This window comes from Rhinatrema bivittatum, chromosome 11, assembly GCF_901001135.1.
Source record: "Rhinatrema bivittatum chromosome 11, aRhiBiv1.1, whole genome shotgun sequence".
Classification (NCBI taxonomy): domain Eukaryota; kingdom Metazoa; phylum Chordata; class Amphibia; order Gymnophiona; family Rhinatrematidae; genus Rhinatrema; species Rhinatrema bivittatum.
The window spans coordinates 54,032,238-54,052,275 of NC_042625.1; the positions used below are offsets into that span (position 1 = coordinate 54,032,238).

At 45.9% G+C, this 20,038-nt stretch overlaps 1 protein-coding gene across 1 annotated transcript; it reads left to right on the top strand.

The window, feature by feature from the left end:
* Nucleotides 1–305: 305 nt before the first annotated feature.
* POP5 (POP5 homolog, ribonuclease P/MRP subunit) lies at nucleotides 306–13,591 on the top strand. The gene is made up of 5 exons (XM_029571437.1): nucleotides 306–451; nucleotides 533–675; nucleotides 756–905; nucleotides 3,063–3,146; nucleotides 13,061–13,591. The coding sequence occupies exons 1-5, from the start codon at nucleotides 432–434 to the stop codon at nucleotides 13,165–13,167; spliced, it is 504 nt and encodes a 167-aa protein (XP_029427297.1). The 5' UTR covers nucleotides 306–431; the 3' UTR covers nucleotides 13,168–13,591.
* Nucleotides 13,592–20,038: the final 6,447 nt, after the last annotated feature.

Genomic DNA, 20,038 nt, shown 5'->3' on the forward strand with positions numbered 1-20,038 from the left:
TTAAATTTTGATTCTAGTCTTAACTGGGAGTTAATTTAACTCTTTCAAAATTGGTATGACAGAATCAGAGCCTATCTTTAGTGTTAATAACACTTCTGTAGTGTTTTGTAGCAACAGTAGACCCAGGTACAACTCAATGCATGCACTGGGACAAGCCCAGGATTCAGCCTGTTCGATGGACAACCTCCTCAGATATGTGGAAACCCACCCAGCCCTGTACTGTAGAGGAAGAGCGGCACAAGGAATGTCGCCAATAGACCATAAACATCTTTGGCTTTCTTTACTAGAGAGAGGAGCATTCGGTTCCGAACGCCAGCCAGTGGCGTCATAAAAGAGCAACCTAATACTCCACCAGAAATGACGTAGAATCAGCGCGCCCGACCCGCTTTAAAATGGCAGCCGTGTAGTAAGAATGCTACAGTAGACGCAACATGGTGAGGTATAAAAGCAGGTAAGCGCCGGAAACCCAATGCGGTTCTGGCTGAGGTTTTTGTTTGTGTCCCAGCTGACCGGAGTCTCCTATTTTAATTAGATATTTGCTCTGTGAGATCGTTGTGGACGATCCTCTCTGTCGGCAAAACATAAACCAAGGGCTGTTGCTGCATACGCTGAAAGAAGCCATAGCCCGAGCCCATGGAGACTTCGGGGCTGCCTGCTGCTCGGTGTCCTTCACAGGTAGATGGGAGGGAAGTGCGGTTGCTGCTGTTGCGGGATGGGCTTTGCCACTCTGATCGGCGCCTTTGCTTTCCTTGTAGTAAAGTATGTGAACGCTTACACCGGGATTGTGCTCCTCCGCTGCCGCAAAGATTTCTACCAGCTCCTCTGGTCATCGCTTCCTTTTATCACCTACCTGGAGAGCCGGGGCCAGCGTTACTCTTGTTTCTTCCACACGCTGCATGTGGCAGGTGGGTCAGGAAGCTGCCTGACAAGAATCCAAGGTGGTGTTCCGGTCAGAATTTCTATCTTGGGTGTAATACCCCATCGTATTGGCGTCATCGTCTAAACTTTGCTATCTCAAGACGTCCTGCTTTGTTATGTGGGGTTTTAAGTTAAGAGAAACTGGGAAAGTAGTCAAAATGAAGATGCAAATAGAAGAAAAAACAGCAAACACCATAAAACGGGGGGACAAGACCTTTTTTTTTCTTTTTTGTAAATCTGTTAATGATAGGAAGAACTACAAAAGTAGCATTGTGAAACTCAAGGTGAAGGGGAGGACTATGTATAGGCTAAGGAAGAAAAAGCAAAATTTGCTTAATATTTCTGTTCAGTGTTTACTGTGGAAGGGTTAGGAGCAGGATCAGATGAAAAAACATAAATGGGATTAGAAGTGAGGTAAACTTCAAATCTACTTTCAGAAAAGTAAGTTTATGAGGAGCTAACTAAACAAAGGGTAAGTAATAGGGCAGGGTGGGATACATTTGAAGGTATTCAGAGATGCTCCAGTAGCTTTGCTCACAGACCTTTCAGTGCTTTTTTAGAATCTGGAGTAGGGCTGGAGCCTATTATTATTAGTCACAGAAGTAGAAGTAAAGAGGAGGCTGGGCACTTCAGACTGGTTACTCTGATCGCTCTGGTGAGTAAATTTCTGAATTGCTGCTAAAACGGAGGTTAGTGCAGTTTCCAGAATCCAAGAGACAAGATCTCAAGCAATAAGCTTTTATGAAAGATAGGTATTATCAGTTGAATCTGATCAATTTCTTTGACTAGGTGACCAGAGTGTTGGATCAGAGTAGAGCATTAGATAGAATGTATGTACATAGAAATGACGGCAGAAGAAGACCAAACGGCCCATCAAGTCTGCCCAGCAAGCTACGCAGTTTATCCATTTTTTTTCCCTTTTTCTCTCCCACCTGTTACTATTGGCTTCCAGTACCCTCCAGCCCTAATTCCCCTCCACCCTACCACCAATTTAGAGAGCAGCTCCATATCTGCATCCAAGTGACATCCAGCTCAATAGGGGTAGCAACCGCTGTAACAAGCAGGCCACCCCCTTGCCCCATACTCTTACCCACCCCTGTAGATTTCCATAATGCCTTTGACATAATTCTGCATAGGTGACCTGTAAATAAAGCAACTGACATCAGTATGGGCTCTAAAGTGACTAACTGGGTTAGAAACTAGTTGAGTGGGAGGCAACAAAAGGATAGTGGTAAATTGAGGTCACTCCGAGGAAAGGGACATTACTATAAGTGTGCTGCAGGGACTGGTTCTCGTCAACATTATCTTAAGAGAGATTGCAGAAGAGCTTTTGAGTTAAAAAAACAAAAAAAAAAAACTTTCCTGTAAAGGTGGTGAGGTCTACTATCCTTGAACCTTAGTGGGCATTTGCACCCTCCTGGAGTGAGATCCCTATAGAATTTGAGAGTTTTGAACAGTCTAACAATGCCCTTCACTTGACTCTTATAATCTAAACAGCCTCTTTGACTATTTCAGTATATAATTTTTATTTAGATATCATCCTTAATCAATATAGCAAGTAGCACATTTAAGACTAATCGGAGAAAATTCTTTTTCACTCAATGCACAATAAAGCTCTGGAATTTGTTGCCAGAGGATGTGGTTAGTGCAGTTAGTGTAGCTGGGTTCAAAAAAGGGTTGGATAAGTTTTTGGAGGAGAAGTCCATTAATGGCTATTAATCAATTTTACTTAGGGGGAATAGCCACTGCTATTGCATCAGAAGCATGGGATCTTCTTAGTGTTTGGGTGATTGCCAGGTTCTTGTGGCCTGGTTTTGGCCTCTGTTGGAAACAGGATGCTGGGCTTGATGGACCCTTGGTCTGACCCAGCATGGCAATTTCTTAAGTTCTTATGTTATTATATAATGTAACCAAAGTGGTTTACAAAAAGATACCAACCAACCTGGCTTAAAATACAATAAAGTATAACTGTCACCAGATACCACTGTAACCTAGCCTGGTGTGTTAATGTTTGCTGGGCTGTCTTAATGGTCCTATCACTTCCCATAACCTGAAAACTTATGTTCCCTTTTTTTCTTTGCTGCCTGAGAGCGAGATGCAAGACTACTCAGCTCTTCATCATTGCTTTCTCCCTTGCTTGGCAGGAACTGTACGGACATGTCAGAAGTACCTAATTCGGTATAACCAGAAGCAGCTCCTCCATTTACTACAAAACACTACGAAGCAGGGTAAGAATTTAGCCAGGCATTTCTAATCATAAGAACCTAATATTATAATGTTTAGACTTCGTACTTAGGTAGTAAAAGTATCACTGGAACAGAAACCTTGCAGAGAAGGTGTTCTTCAGTCTCTTTCCAGAAAGGAAGAAATAGGTTTGTACTACATTCTCTCTTTTTAGTTGGATTTTATCCTGGAGCATTACCTCCTATTTAGAGGTTTTAACTGTCCCTTATTAAAAAAAAAAATTTTTCCTAGCATGTAGCAGAGGCTCAGGACCAATGAGTATAGTGTGCTCCTGATAGCAGTTGGAGACGGAGTCAGATTTCAATCTGACGTCAGCCCTACATATACCCGTGCAGGAAGCTCTGCTGTTCAGTATTCCTCCGTCTCCTTAGCAGTTCGGGACCATACACATGCTTGCACAGCGTTAGAAGAAATCTTCCCTCTACAGATGGGCCCTGCTCTCCTGTGGTGATACCTAAGGGTGTTCCCCCCCCCCCCCCCCCAGAATTCCTGAGGTGATTTCTGAGATCCCTCAGAGGAAAGCCTCGGTGCGGTAGCTGGTTCCCGGCATGGACTCCACCCCCAGGAATGGGAGTGGCTGAGAGGCGGCGGTGAAGGTACTTTTTCCTCTCTCCCCGCAGCTGGAGACTGCCCGGCCAGAGACCGGGAAACGCCGAGACAAGGTAAGATAGAAAACTTTCTTAAAGTCTCTGGTCTCCCAGGCTCAGATAGCCACATCTGCTGTCGTCAGAGCGTCTGTCCTATCGGGTTGATCAGCCCGATATGAGGGTCCTCCCACGTGGAGACCCGGGGGGGTTACCATCTTGTCCATGTGGTCATTGGTGCCATTTCTCCCCCTCAATTGCCGGACTGTCCGCTTAACTGAGCCGTGCGCACAGTGGCGAGCCGGACGCATAACCTATTTGTGCGCATTTGTGCCAGGCGCACAGCGGCGCACTCAATGGTGCCTGTGCGTACAGCGGTGCGCACATCTAAGCTGCTCGGTGTACACACATAAATGCACAGACCAGTCTTGAACGACCCTACGCATCCAAACCATGGCGCCATCGGCCAAGAAAGCCAAGACACAAGTCCTCTGCCCAGCCTGCCACCTAAGAGCTGCGCAACACGAGGAGGACTCTGCCCTGTGCCTACAGTGCGAGGCGACCCTGGGGGAACCAGGAAGGCCCCCCCCCCCCCCCCCCCGGCCAGTAGAGGAATCCAGCTCCACCAACGAGAGTATCCCTAGCTCGGCCCCTTCTCAGTTGGGCCCCTCGGAACGCCACTGGCTTCAATATGGACCCAGGAACCTTTTCCTGGGTAGAATTCTTCAAAGGACTGCAAACCTTTGTCCAGGCACAATCTGTGACACAGCACAGCCTCCACCAGAAGACCAAAACCTTCCAGGCCCCTCTCAGCCTCCCCGAGACGTGCTCCCTCCGGACAAAAGCCTCCTCTTAGGGGACACGGACACCTCTGAGGAAGAACCAGACTCCCTGGAGGAAGGAGAAATCCCTCCAGGAACAGAACCATACCGTACCATGATGCGTTTCTTCTCCAGAGACTAGTTACTAGACCTCGTGTCTCTGAGCCTGAAGGAACTGGCAATCCCAAGCACAAGCGCCACAGCGGAACCAAAGACTAACCCTCTTCTGGTCGGGCTCCATCAGGCCTCACGCCATTTCCTGTTGCTCAAAGCCGTACAATGACTGATCGACCTGGAATGGAATGCTCCGGAGGCCAGTTTCAAAAGGGGACAAGCCCTATACCCACTGGATCCCTCAGCCAATGAACTCCTGGTGTTTCCCCAAAGTGGACACCATGGTCTGCGCTGTCATAAAGCGCACTACCATTCCAGTCTAAGGAGGAGCGGCACTCAAGGACCCCCAGGACAGATGTCAGGAATCCATCCTTAAACAGTCATTAAGAACATAAGAAAATGCCATACTGGGTCAGACCAAGGGTCCATCAAGCCCAGCATCCTGTTTCCAACAGTGGACAATCCAGGCCATAAGAACCTGGCAAGTACCCAAAAACTAAGTCATTTGATGCAGTAGCTATGTCACTACAGATCGCTGCCTGCTGTGCTGTGGTGACACGTGCCTGCTTATTCGCCAGGAACTCCACCTCACCCGTCGAAACATTAGAACCTGCGATATCCTTCCTCACGGATGCGACGTCCGACCTGGTGCACCCCTCAGTCTCATCCATTGTGGCAGCCAGAAGGCAACTCTGGCTCCGAAGCTGGTCAGCATATGCGACCTCCAAGACTAAGCTCACAAGAATGCCCTTTAAAGGAGCCCTCCTGTTCGGAAGCGAACTGGAGAAGTTAGCTGACAAATGGGGCGAATCCCTAGTATCTCGGCTACTGGAGGACAAGAACAAAAGAAATCATCGTCCCTCTCCCCAAACATCCAAGGGCAGAGGATCACAGCACTTTAGACTGTACAAGAATACATACCAAGCGCCTCGCTCCGCAGGCAGGGGCCAGTCCTTTCAGAACAAACACAACAAGAGGGGAGCCCGCTCAGGTCCAGGCCCCAGCCGCACCCCACAATGAGAATCAGACCCATCCACAGGAAGAAGCCATAGGGGGCAGGCTTGCCCTATTCTATTGAAGATGGGTCGAGATAGCGTCGGACAAGTGGGTCCTTACCATCATTTGAGAGGGATACTATCTAGACTTCCACAGCATCCCTCCAAACAAATTTGTGAAATCCCCCTCCAAGAGGATGGCAGTGGAAACCACACCGACAAAATTGCTCTTCCTAGAGGCTAAAACACTGGTGCCCAAGCACCAACAAAATACTGGGCACTATTCCATCTATTTTATCGTCCCCAAGAAAGAGGGAACGTTCCGGCCCATCTTGGACCTCAAGTCTGTCAACCGCTACCTGAGGGTACCACACTTCCGCATGGAAACCCTATGTTCGGTCATAAGGGCAGTACAGCCGGGAGAATTCCTGACCTCCCTGGATCTGTCAGACGCCTATCTGCACATCCCGGTTCATCACGACCACAAACACTTCCTATGTTTCGCGATCATGGAACACCACTACCAGTTCAGAGTGCTACCCTTCGGACTAGCCACTGCCCCTCGGACGTTCACCAAAATCATGGTGGTAATGACAGCGACACTGAGGAAAGAAGGCATCCTCGTACACCCGTACCTGGACGATTGGCTGATCAGAGCAAAATCTCCAGATGAAAGCCATCAGGTGACTTCCAGAGTCAAGAACCTTCTGCAAAACCTTGGGTGGGTCATCAACACAACCAAGAGCTGCCTGCAGCCCTCCCAATCTCTAGAATACCTGGGAGTCCGGTTCGACACCCAACAGGACAAGGTCGTCCTTCCTGTTACAAGGAGAAGGAAATTGATGGACCAGCTGAGAGAACTATTTAATGGCGTTCGCCCCACGGTATGGGACTAGGTCTCATGACATTAACCCTAGAAGTCGTACCATGGGCAAGGGCCCACATGTGACCACTACAGTGTGTCCTACTCTCACAATGGAACCCAATGTCCCAGGACTACACCGTCCGCCTCCAGTTGCCAGCGGAGGTACGGACCCAGCTCCTATGGTGGCTACAAGAAGATCATCTGAGCAAGGGAGTAAGACTATTCCCACCGACCTGGGTCTTGCTCACCACGGATGCAAGCTTACGAGGGTGGGGAGCCCACTGTCAGGAATTGACGGCCCAGGGGCAATGGGACAAGGAAGAGTCAGGATGGAACATCAACCAACTGGAAGCCCAGGCAGTCAGACTAGCCTGCCTACAATTCAGTCACAAGCTCAGAAGAGAAGCTGTCAGTCGTGTCGACAATGCCACAACAGTAGCATACATCAACCGCCAGGGAGGAACCAGAAGCCAACAGGTATTCATGGAAATAGACACCCTAATGACGTGGGTGGAAGCAAACCTGCAAGGGATCTCTGCCGCCCACATCGCGGGAAAAGACAACGTCACTGCGGATTACCTCAGCAGAGACCGTCTAGACCCAGGGGAATGGAGGCTATCAATCACAGCCTTCCAGTTGATAATAGACTGCTGGCGAATCCCAGCCATGGATCTTCTGGCAATCCGGTCCAACGCCCAAGTACCAGGTTCTTCCGTCGCAACGAGACCCTCAATCCCAGGGGATCGATGCCCTCGTCCAAACCTGGCCACAGGAAGACCTGCTGTACGCCTTTCCTCCATGGCCACTACTGGGCGGGATCATCTGCAAGATAGAACACCACAGGGGGCTAGTACTTCTAGTGGCCTGGACTGGCCAAGAAGGCCGTAATATGCAGACATGCGAAGACTTCTGGCGGGGAACCCCCTGTGTCTACCTCCACACAGGGACCTGCTCCAGCAAGGATCGATCCTCCACGAAGACCCAACTCTATTCTCTCTTACGGTCTGGCCATTGAGAGGACTTGCCTGCATAAGAGCGGATACTTGAGGGCAGTAATTGACACCTTGCTCCGAGCATTCAAGTTTTCCACATCTTTAACTTACATACGAATATGGAGAATATTCAAAGCCTGGTGTGAAGACTGCGGCATCCTCCCACAGGCAGTCAAAATTCCCATGATCCTGGAATTCCTGCAGGACTGCCTGAAGAAGAAGTTGTCTCTCAACTCCATCAAGGTTCAACTGGCCGTGCTGGCCTGCTTCAGAGCCAAAGTGGACGGCATCAGTCTATCTTCCCATCCAGAAGATTCCCGCTTCTTGAGGGGTCAAGCAAATCCGACCACTACTAAAGTGGCCGGTACCCCTATGGAATCTCAATCTAGTACTCTACTTCTTAGCGGGAGCTTCCTTGGGACCTACACGCGGTCTGTCCCTACGGCTCCTGACCTTGAAGACTGCGTTCCTAGTGGCAGTATGTTCAGCCAGTCGCATCTCTGAACTTCAAGCTCTATCCTGCCAGGAACCGTTCCTCAGATTCACACCGGGATCCATACAGCTACACACTGTTCCCTCCTTCCTTCCAAAGGTGGTTTCTCATTTCCATTTAAATCAAACCATCTCGCTGCCATCTCCAGACGAGCATAAGGACTCTGAAGACTCACACCGCCTACGTCATCTTAACATTGGCAAGCTCCTAGTCTGCTACCTGGAAAGATCAGAATCCGTACGAAAGATGGACCACCTATTCATCCTTCACAGCAGGAAGTAACAAGGGGAAGCAGCCTCGTGGGCAACCATAGCTCACAGGATCAAAGAAGTAATCAAGGCGGCATACGTAGAGGCAGGCAAGCCTCCACCTCTACAAGTCAAGACCCATTCCACAAGGGCCCAGGCAGTGTCCTGGGCAGAAACCAAGATGCTGTCACCTGCCGAGATCTGTCTGGCGGCGATGTGGTCCTCCATTCACACCTTCTCACGGTTCTACCTCCTGGATGTTCAGGCCAGGGAGGACACAGCATTCACAAGGGCAGTACTAAGTGGGCCACGGGCAGCCTCCCACCCGGTTCGGGAATAGCTTTTGTGTATCCCGTTGGACTTGAATCCATCTGCTACATGCTAGGAAATGGAGAAATTACTTCCCTAATAATTTCATTTTCCTTAGTGTAGATAGATGGACTCAGTATCCCGCCCACAGCTGCCTCAAAATACGGAACCCTCAGGTGACCATCCCCAAGAGCAAGACAAGCACGGGTAAGCCAGACTTACCCCCAGTCAAGACACCCATACTTAGAGTGTTTGGCATTTCTCGGTTGACGACACTGGCGGTCTCCAGCTACAATTCACGTCAACTAGTTCAAGTTAATCAAGTTATCCAAACACTCATATATCCACTATTGTTTTTTTGAGGAGAATACTGAAGAGCAGAGCTTCCTGCAGGGTTATATGTAGTGCTGATGTCAGACTGAAATCTTATCCATCTCCAACTGCTATCAGGAGTACACTATACCCATTGGTCCTGAGTCCATTTGTCTACACTAAGGAAAACGAAATTATCAGGGTTTAGTTTATTGTCATTTATATACCGTTACATCAGATGTACCGTCACAACAGTTTACAAAGTTCAAAACAAATACAGAAATACAATGTTTTATAATGTGGTAACAGCTAACACTACAAAAGAGAATGCAAAATTAGCTGTTAAAGGAAAAGATAAAATCACGTAAAATTAATTCTGAGCAAACTCAAATCGTATCTATAAATAAAACTAAAACAAAGAACATGACATACTAAAACAAAGTAAAATATAGGAGGTTCTTAGTTCAGCGAATCAAATCGTCTGGAGTTTTGCAGCTTGGATCTATTACTTGGTGTTCATTACTGATGCTTCATATTCTGTAAATGCACATTTAAACAACTAAGTCTTTTTAATTCAGACTCGAATTGCTTTTTGTCTGAGGACAGGCTCAAGTGTGTTGGTAAAGAGTTCCATAATTTTGTTCCCGCAATGGATAAAACACGATCTCTAACCTGGCTGAGCCTTGCTGATTTGTTGGTAGGTACTGATAAGAGACCCTTGTTGGCGGATCTCAAGTCTCTCTCTGTGGTATATGAAGGCGCAAGGATGTATTAAGCCATTCAGTATGTTCTCTGTATATAACATTATGGATTAAACAGGCAACTTTATATTGAACACGATAGTGGATCAGAAGCCAATGTAATTTAATCAAAGTAGGGGTAATGTGATCACACTTTCGTTTGCCTGTCAGAATTCGCGCTGCAGCATTCTGTAAAACCTGAAGCGGTCGAACACAAGAAGCAGGTAAACTAAGGAGCAAAGAGTTACAGTAATCTAAATTAGCAGAGATAAGAGTTTGTAAAACAGTCCTAAAATCTTTGTACTCTTAAAAATTGCTTTACTTTCGTAGGGTTAGCAGTTTAAAATAACCATCTTTCAACTTAGTTGTTATATGTTACACCAGAGGGAGAGCCTTCTCCGTCGCTGGCCCCACCCTCTGGAACTCCCTCCCCACCTTCCTACGCCAAGAGACATCCTTTCACAACTTTAAGAAAGGAGTCAAAACATGGCTATTCCGACAGGCCTACCCTGACACAAACCAAACTTAATATCTCCGCACCTTAGCCCCCCCTCTGCACGACCTGACACCCTGCGCCCCCCCCCCCCCCCCGGCCTTTCACCCTCTCTCTCAGCCCGCCTGATCCCCTCCCCTCCTCCCCTGGCCACCTCCCTTTATCCTCGACACCCAGCCACCTCCCTACCCTTCCCAGTAATTACCTCCTGTTTCAATTGTTCCTTATTCCTATTTAATCAAATGTTTCCTGTACATTAGGCATCTGTACATAGCATTCCTCTTTTCCGCTTTATTCCCTCCCTTTTACCTCTGTTATCTATACCTCTCCCCCCTACCCCCCTCAAATCTCTATTCCTTGGTTCCATTTATTGTTTATTTTGTTGTATTTGGTTTTGAGTTTGTTTTTGCTCTTGCGTTAGTTTTTTCATACTGTTTTATTGTCATTTTGTTATACTGTATCTCCCACCTGAGTTCATTGTAAACCGGCATGATGTGCTTCACGAATGTCGGTAGATAAAAGTTAATAAATAAATAAATAAATAAATATGTTTTTTTTTAAAAGAAAACTCGCTATCAATAATTACCCCTAAATCCCGGGTATAAAAAGAGGGACATTTTTATATTGGCGTTTAAAGACAGTGCAGAAATGCTGTTAAAATGACATTTGCGTTTAAGTAACACAATTTCTGTTTTGTCCATATTTAAAACTAGGCGTAAATGCTGAAGTAATTGTTTTAAAGATAATATATAAATTTTAACAATTTCTAATGTATCCTCTACTGATTTTTCAAATGGAACTAAAAACGGGATATCATCAGTATATAAATAAAATTTTAAACCTAGACCATTTAAAAAATGACAAATGGGTAAAACAAAAATATTAAAAAGCGTAAGGTAAGTAATTTCTCCATGTTTCATCCCATTGCTTTGACCCAAGAATGGTGTCAAATTCCTGTGCTGTACCCTCTTGTGTAGCAGTGATGTCCTTGTCGAAAAAGGAAAGATACCAAATATAAACAAGCACCAAAAATATTTTTTGGGGAAATTATACTATACTTAATCAATTCACATCCAATTCCCCCTTTGTAAATTCTTTTTGCATTAAATCTATAACTTCTTTAGTGCTCACAAATCGTGGGTCATCTCAATTCAACTCACAATGATTCACTGAGACAGACAAGCCTGTATAATGACCCGAACCAGCCTCCCATCTAAATAGAAAGGAAAAATTTTTTTTTAAGGAATGGAGGAAGGGTTTCATATATCTGAGTTTGAAGCCCCCACCAGGGTGAACTCAATTTGTCGAAAAAGGTACATCCTTTGCTACTAAACAGTATAAACCCTTCCTTCTTGCTGGACTGGTTGAGCAGCATTCAGGGAAAAGAAGTTAATAGGTGTCCTTCTTTGTCTGGGGTTGGGCTTGGCTCAGGCACTAACACGTGTCTAGATCCTGGAAGTCAGTTCCTCACTATAGTTATGCATCAGAGTTCAGATTCTGCTAGATGTGCCACTCAAATCTGGGCTTTGGGCAGTTTTACTCCATAAGGGTGTGGTTTCTTGAGCTAAATAACATACTTTTTTCTCCATTTTCCACTTGTAATTGGTGGACTGCATTTAAGAATACATGCCTATTTCCCCAGTCTTGGTAAACCCGTTCTAGCCAGAGGATTGCAGCACATCACCTGTAGACAAGCTTCACATAAAGCAAGCACAAAGAAAAACAAAATTCAAGGTCACAGTTGGTAAGAGTCCAATTACCACTCTTGCCTCATTCCTACTGAGTGGGACATGCAGTTGTATGCAAGGTGGTAGCCTTTACACAGCCCTCTGCTAAACCAACAAAGCTCTTTTATTTAAAAGCAGTTTCCAGAAGGAAGAAAAACACACTGCATATCTTCAGCAAGTTGGCTTTTTACTGTCTCCCTCTTCAATTTATTCCTCTTAAATCCACAACTAATATTTAAAGCTGAGTAGCCTGACCTTTAAAATCTATGTCCAATGGGGATGTCTGCTTTGTTGCTCTGAGGTACAGCACAATCCATTTCTTTGTTCTCTATATTGGGCTCCATGTGTGATGGCAGCAGTTTATAAGTCTCAGCCTTGTGCGTGGGGTTTAAGCCTATGCCCTCTGTGTAGGCTGGGTGGAGTGGGAGACCAGAGCCTCCATCCTCTGTGTGCTTGACCTAGATAATACTTAAGATGGCTGAGCACTGTTATCCCCTTGTATGGTATCTTATCCATTCCATTCCTTGTATGGTATCTTATCCATTCCATGAAGATAGCAAGTAGCACATTTAAGACTAATTGGAGAAAATTCTTTTTTACTCAACACACAATTAAGCTCTGGAATTTGTTGCCAGAGGAGGTGGTTAGTGCAGTTAGTGTAGCTGGGTTCAAAAAAAGTTTGGATAAGTTCTGGGAGGAGAAGTCCATTAATGGCTATTAATCAATTATACTTAGGGAATAGCCACTGCTATTAATTGCATCAGTAGCATGGGTTCTTCTTAGTGTTTGGGTAATTGCCAGGTTCTTGTGGCCTGGTTTTTGGCCTCTGTTGGAAACAGGATGCTGGGCTTGATGGACCCTTGGTCTGACCCAGCATGGCAATTTCTTATGTTCTTATCTTTGCTCTCAGCTCATTTTGGGCCTAGCTTAGTGCTTTTATTTGTTGGGCAGGGCCAGCAGTCTGATGTGGGAGTAACACATCACACAGGTAAGAATTTCTCATTTTGAGGTGACAGGTGTTTATAAAGACTAAGAATACTTCTGTTTTATAATAAAAATTGTAGACTTCATTGGCAGTGGAGAGCCAAGCTTTGCAGTTCGGTTTGCTGACAGAACTGAGATATATACACAGACCTTTTTATAACTTAATACTGCCATACAACCTTGTTGCACTATTGCTACAGCTCTGTATATCTCTTTTTCAGCTGAGCGGAGCTTGATCAAGAGCGCTATTCAGAGCTGCTCCTTTGAGGATGTACAGGAGGATGAAGATGGTCAAAGCAGCACAGAAGAGGAATCAGAAATGCAGTAATGAATGCTGCTAGTGGTGTATTTCTCACAGATGCTACTGGAAAGGATGAGGGATGAATATAATTCTGACATGCCTAGAACTTCTAATGACAGCCATGCAACTGTTCCAAAGCCAATTTTATAACTTTAGAATAGAGAAGGAAGTTGTGTATGTAGAGTGAAAGAGACCTTTACCTTACTTTTGAATAGGGGCAATAGCATTATGCCTCTTCTGCATGAGCTAAAGCTACTATTGCTAAAAGGGAAAAAATGATGATACAAGAAGGGAAGGAGCAGCCATAGAACAAATCTTGCAGGTCTGCACTGGCTTCATGGGGTAGAGGGTGGCCTGCTGTTAGAGAGCAATTTTGAAACTCTGCCAGTTAAACTCCAGCAGTTAGTTGATAGAGAGATTCTTTAGCCCTATGGGGGGGGGGGAAGAAGGATACAGAGTGCTACAAAAAGCCTTATTTCCCTGTACATAACCGGATCAGTCCAGACTGCTGGGTTTTGCCTCCCTTCCAGCAAATGGAGAAAAAACTTTGAAGAGCACCCCCTCTTAACCTGGTGTGCCACCTGCATCTCTTTGGTATTTCTCTGTCCCCAGCAGATGGAGGTGGTGCAAAACCTACATTCCCTGTACGTACCCGGATCAGTCCAGGACAGCTGGGTTTTGCCTCCCCTCCAGCAGATGGAGACAGACGTTGCGGACTCTGTCCTAGACCCGTGAGGTGCCACCTAGTGTCTGCCAGTATTTTTCTGTCTCCAGCAGATGGCAGAGGTGCAAAACCTAGTGTCTGATAGAGGTGCTGAGTTTAGGGTTGGATTTGGTCTGACTTTAGTCTCTTAGCGCTTGATTTTACAAGGGAAGCTTAGTTTAAGGATCCCTTTCAATTAAGCAGATGGAGGTGGTGCAAAACCTGCAGTCTTGATCCAATCTCAAGATTTCAAGAGCAACAAAAAAATGTTATGGAAGATTTGCTCAAGCAGGACAAAGATGTGGTGAATCTTCGCAGGGGGGGCAGCAGGTCCTGGTGGGGACATCCCCCTCCCCGGTAGTAGGTCCAGTGGCGTGGGGTTGGATACCCCACGAGGCTCCCCACTCTAGTTAAGCGCCAGGGGTGATCACCAGTGGTCCAGTCCCTCCCCCAGCCCGGATCCGGAGCAGCCTGTATGCCTTGCCGGTAACCTTTTTCCTTTCTTTCTTTAAAAAAAAAAATTTTTTTATAGAAGGCTGCATCCACACTTTTGCGATCTGAGGCTGTGCTGGTGGCTGCATCTGCTTGCTTGTTTGGTTCCCGGAGTCCTCTCCATTTTCATTCTCGCAGCAGCGCCTCCCCCAGAGACTAATGGCGCACTCTACGTTCTGCTCTCCCGCACGGGTCTGTGCATTCATGGCCTCCCTGGTGGGGAGGGTTAATGGGGGGGGGGGGGGGGGCTGCATCGGGGGCAGTGTTGAAGTCCCGTGGTATGGGCAATTGGCCCACTGGGCAGGAAGCTCAGGCTGACCCGTTCCCGATGAGTGGGAATGATGCCCATTTTGAAAACCTTCACGGCAGCTCAAGTTGAGGTGGTTGGGGGAGAGGATCTCCTGCCAGATTTATCCCCGGCTCAGTCAAGTTCTGAGGGCCCTTGGGACTCGCTGCCTGACCTTTCTTTTTTTTTTTTTAAATTTATATTTTATTAAGAATTTTAACAAGCACCACACTCCCGTGAAGATACATACAGCATTGTACTTATTAGTTAATAAACAGAAAACTTGTGTAATGCATTGCATCAGTAGTCTCTCATTTGTGTCATCATGTGCTTTATAAATGGATCCTTTGCCCGCCCCCCCCCCCCTTAGAAGGTACCCCTTCACCTGCTCTCCATATAATAGACAGTAACGTGAAACCACCTTTAACATTATAACATTGTCGCGGTTCCATTTTCAGGGCAGTTTGTAAATCTAGGCTGGGGATCATGCCTTGTGGTGCAGTGTGCATGTACGGCTTTCCTGCGCTGGTATCTATACAGGCTGGCTGTTAGGAGGGGGGAAGGCCCGACTCTGGCCTCAATTCAGCACAAGGCTAACAGGGACAGCTCCAGACCGCACCAGGAGCCTGAGAGGCCTGATCGCCTGCAGCAGACCTCGGATCCCTTTCTTCTGAGTGGGGAAGGTGTTTCTGACAGAAGAGAGAATTTCCAAGCTCACGTTGTAGGTGGAGTCATTGCGCTCTCTATCTGGACCCAGGGTCTGGGATTACTTACAGGTACTGGGTTCAATGGCTTAGACACTCGATCTAGTACCATGGGCCTTTGCGCATATGCATCCTCTTCAATCAGCCTTGCTCTCCTGATGGAATCCCCTCTCACAGAAATTTCATCTTCTGCCCCTGACTGACAAGGCGTGCTCCAGTCTTCCTTGGTGGCTTTCACCGCACAATTTTACGCCAGGGAATGGATTTGGAGATTCCTTGTTTGGATGGTGGTGGACCACCGATGCCAGTCTCACTGGCTGGGGAGCGGTTTATCGAGGGACAGCTGTCCAGGGACAATGGACCAGCACGGAGGCCTCCTGGTCGATCAATCGCTTGGAAACCAGAGCAGTTCGGTTCACGCTCCAAGCACTCCTCCCGATGGTGCAAGACAGGTCGGTGAGAATACTCTGACAATGCAACAATGGTGGCTTACATCAATCGCCAGGGCACAACCCAGAGCAGTCCGGTGGCAGCAGAAGTTCGACTATCACCTGGGCAGAGAGCCACCTGTTTTTATGTTTCTATAAAATGCTTGACCTGTGCATAAGCTAGATAGCTTTCATTATTGGCTCCCGTCAAGTTCATATGGTATTTAATACCGCGTTCAGCCGCCTAGTCCTCTTATCGGCGTTCTGCCGATAAGAGGACTAGGAGCCGATAAGAGGACGGGAGCCGATAAGAGGACGGGAGCCAATACTGAGGCATTAAACGCTGAGTGAATTTGGCGGGAATTAACCTTGCATTTTTCAAGTTCGGGTACAATAACCTTCCGATGTGGATCCAGTCCCTGAAGCAGCGCAAACGCGAAACGTACGTCGGACTGCATGAGCATTCTCAATTGGAAGTTTATTTCCAATTGGAAGTTTATTTCTTCAAAATAATTCCCTGAGCATTTTCGTCTACAAAGCGCGGCAGCGCTACAGACAAAGGTTCGGAAGCGCGGCGGCGCTCCGCACAAGTAAGGAAATACCGTCCTGCATTTATTAACTGAATACCGTCAGTATTAAAAATTTTTACAATAAAAGAAAAGAAAAATAGAAAAATTAATTTAATAAAGTAGTAATTTCAAGCCACTAAAGACTCTACTGGACCGATGATTAAATGTGACCCGTTGTGGTTGAAAGTTTGGCTTACTGCCTAAATCAACCAAGGGTGGTATGATGGTCCACGTTTCTAGATAAATTCTATGCACATAAAATTGAAAAATTTGTGGTTTGCGACTTTTTTTTTTTTGTAATGTAAAGTTTTTATTCAACATTTTCAAATAGAAATACAGAACATGAACAATCAGTCAGTGCATATCAAAAATACAAATACAAAAGTGGAAAACATGGAGCATATGGCATATGCAATCATACATCTCAATGGGAGAAGCAAGGTATTATCAAATTATCAGATCCTTACATCCAATAGGGAGAACAGAGCAGAGCACCCCCGAACCTGTTAGCCTACCGGCTATCCCCAAAATATCCGGGAAATCAAGCAACTGGGGCAAGTGGCCCTTACAATAGAGTACCAGCATGAATAAGTGGCTGAATTATAAACCGGTGTGATTGGACAGAGCAGATTCTCTCCAGGTAAGGTAAGGCTGCCACACCCGTTGGTAAGTGGATAGGTGATTCCGTTTTTGAGCAGTTAGCTTATACATAGCGCTCATAATATCAAGTTTCTGGTATAAATCATCCTTTGACGGAATGCGGGGTTGATTCCACACTCCAGCCAAGAGACAACGAGCTGCTATACAAAATTGGTTAATCATCAAACTCTCAGCATGGGAACTTTCTACAAGCACGTTAAGTAACCCCTGAATGGGAGTCAGAAGCACCTCCCGCTGAGTAATACAGAAAATCAAGTTCATAACATCTTTCCACAATCGTTGTACCTTAACACATTCCCACCATAAATGAAGGAAGGTGCCCACCTGACCACACCCCTTCCAACATTTATCGTCCGCACGGAGACCCGCTCTATGCATTCTATATGGTGTAAAATGCCAACGGAACAAGACTTTATAACCGTTCTCAGTCAGAGAAGTGGAATGGAGCTACGCTTAGTATTGGAAAATATCTGATCCCATTCCTCATCTTCAAGAATGAGTCCAAGTTCTGTTTCCCATTTGTGAGTGTAGGCAGGTCTCCCCACCAAGGATCCCTGAATCATATAATATATTTTAGAGAGGCCTCCTCTAATTCGGTCTGCCGTATCACACCATCCCTCAAACTGCGTTTTCCCCTTTACTAGGTCCGCTTTTATGCGGGTCTGTGCGATAAAATGACACAGTTGAAGATAATAATAATAAGTTGAGGCCGGGAGCGAATAAATTTCTTGGAGTTGTGGAAAAGAGATCATCATATCAGGGGTGCATATCTGGCCAACTGTGTGTATACCATGTGACTGCCAAATCAGAGAGTAAGGAGACTCCCACCCCGGGGTAAATCTAGTATGGTGATATAAATGGGTATGAAAAGAATAGCTTTTATTCCCCACTAGAAGGTGCTTCCATTTTTCCCAAATCTGAAGAGTAGTAGTTAATGAAATAGTAAGAGATCCCTGTAAGCACAACGTTGCCCTTGGCTGCCATAACAGAGCTTGGAGTGGGGTGGAGCCCAATATAGCCTGTTCAATGCCAACCCACCTAGGTTGTTCAGTCTTCCTGTACCAGGACAGAATGAAGCTGATTTGGGCCGCAGCATGATACCACTGTAATTTTGGTACCCCCATCCCTCCTCTCAATTTGTGCCGATATAAGGTCGCTTGCGCCACTCGGGGGGGCCGTCGTTTCCAGAGAAAAGCAAAAAAGCGCCTCTGCCATTTCTTTAATAAAGCCGTAGGAATTGGAATCGGCAATGTTTGAAACAAATAGTTGAATTTGGGTAAAACAGACATCTTTAAAATCGCTATCCGTCCCGTCCACGTAACAGGTAGGTTATCCCATTGATCGAAGTCCCTAAAAACTTTGGCCACCAGGGGTATATAGTTTAATTTAAAGAGGTCAGATAATTGTGGACCTATAATAATACCTAAATATTTGATCTTAGTCCCCGCCCATTTGAAAGGAAAATTCTGTTTCAACTGATGGACCTGGTCCAAAGGCAGTGAGATGTTGAGCACTTCCGATTTGTCTAAATTTAAACGAAAGCCGGAAACGGAGCTAAATGCCAAAAGCTGGTCAACGACACCCCCCAATGACTGTGCTGGATTAGACAAGGTAAACAAAATGTCATCCGCGAAAAGCGACAATTTATAATCCGACTGTCCCACCGGTACGCCAGTGATTGTCCTCTCCCCCCTGATTTTGGTAGTAAAGGGTTCCAGAAACAGAGCGAACAATAAAGGGGACAAAGGGCACCCCTGTAGAGTTCCCCGCTCTATTGGAAAGGGATCGGAGTAAACCCCATTAACCTTCACCCGAGCCCTCGGTTGGTCATATAATTTAAGGAGCCAATTAATAAACTTAGGGCCAAAATTCATCTTTTCCAGCGTTTTGAACAAGAACGACCAATGAACCATGTCGAACGCTTTTTCCGCGTCGACCGCCATTAAGATCGCTGGAGTATCGAGCCTCTTAGCCTGCCACATAAGATCTATAATTTTCCTGACATTGTCAGCTGCCTTTCGACCAGGTATGAATCCGGCTTGATCAGAATGAACCAGTTTAGGCATGACAGTATTGAGACGTGTGGCCAAGATTTTCGCTAATAATTTTAGGTCAATGTTGATTAAGGAAATCGGCCTGTAAGACCCGCACTCCGCCGGATCCCTCCCAGGCTTGGCTAAAATTGTTATTCCCGCCACGTTAGCCTCAGGTGGTAGGCAAGCCTCCCCTTGCAGTGCATTAAAAGTCTCCACAAGAAAGGGAGATAGTTGGTCAGCAAACTTTTTATAAAAAGCGCCGGTGTAGCCATCCAGTCCGGGGGCTTTGTTAGGTTTAAGCGCCTTGACAGCCTGGATAACCTCAATGGAAGAAATAGATTTTTCAAAAATCATCCTCTCTTCTTTAAGCGCCTTGACAGCCTGGATAACCTCAATGGAGGAAATAGATTTTTCAAAAATCATCCTCTCTTCGTTTGCGACGTCTTTTGTGTGAGGTAATTGAAATCTCCCATTATTATTGCACTACCAAATTGGTTTGCTTCCCTGATTTCTCTTAGCATTTCATCATCTGTCTGACCATTTTGTCCAGGTGGACGGTAGTATACTCCTATCACTATACTCTTACCCAACACACATGGGATTTCTACCCATATAGATTCTACTGAGCATTTAGTCTCTTGTATGATCTTTATCCTGTTGGACTGTATACCCTCCCGGACATAAAGTGCCACACCCCCACCAAGTTGATCCTCTCTATCATTGCGATATAATTTGTACCCTGATATAGCACTGTCCCATTGGTTATCCTCCTTCCACCAAGTCTCTGTGATGCCAATTATGTCAATCTCATCATTTGCTGCTACACACTCTAACTCCCCCATCTTACTTCTGGCATTGGCATACAGACATTTCAAAGTGTGGTTTTTGCTTGTTTTAACAACCTGCTTTTCAGTTGTTTGGAATAATTCGGAACTCATTAGCTTTGGTGATATTTTACATATAGGCATATGAACTATGTTTGCATTTAATGGAACCTCTCTATTGGGATGCCCTAACTCT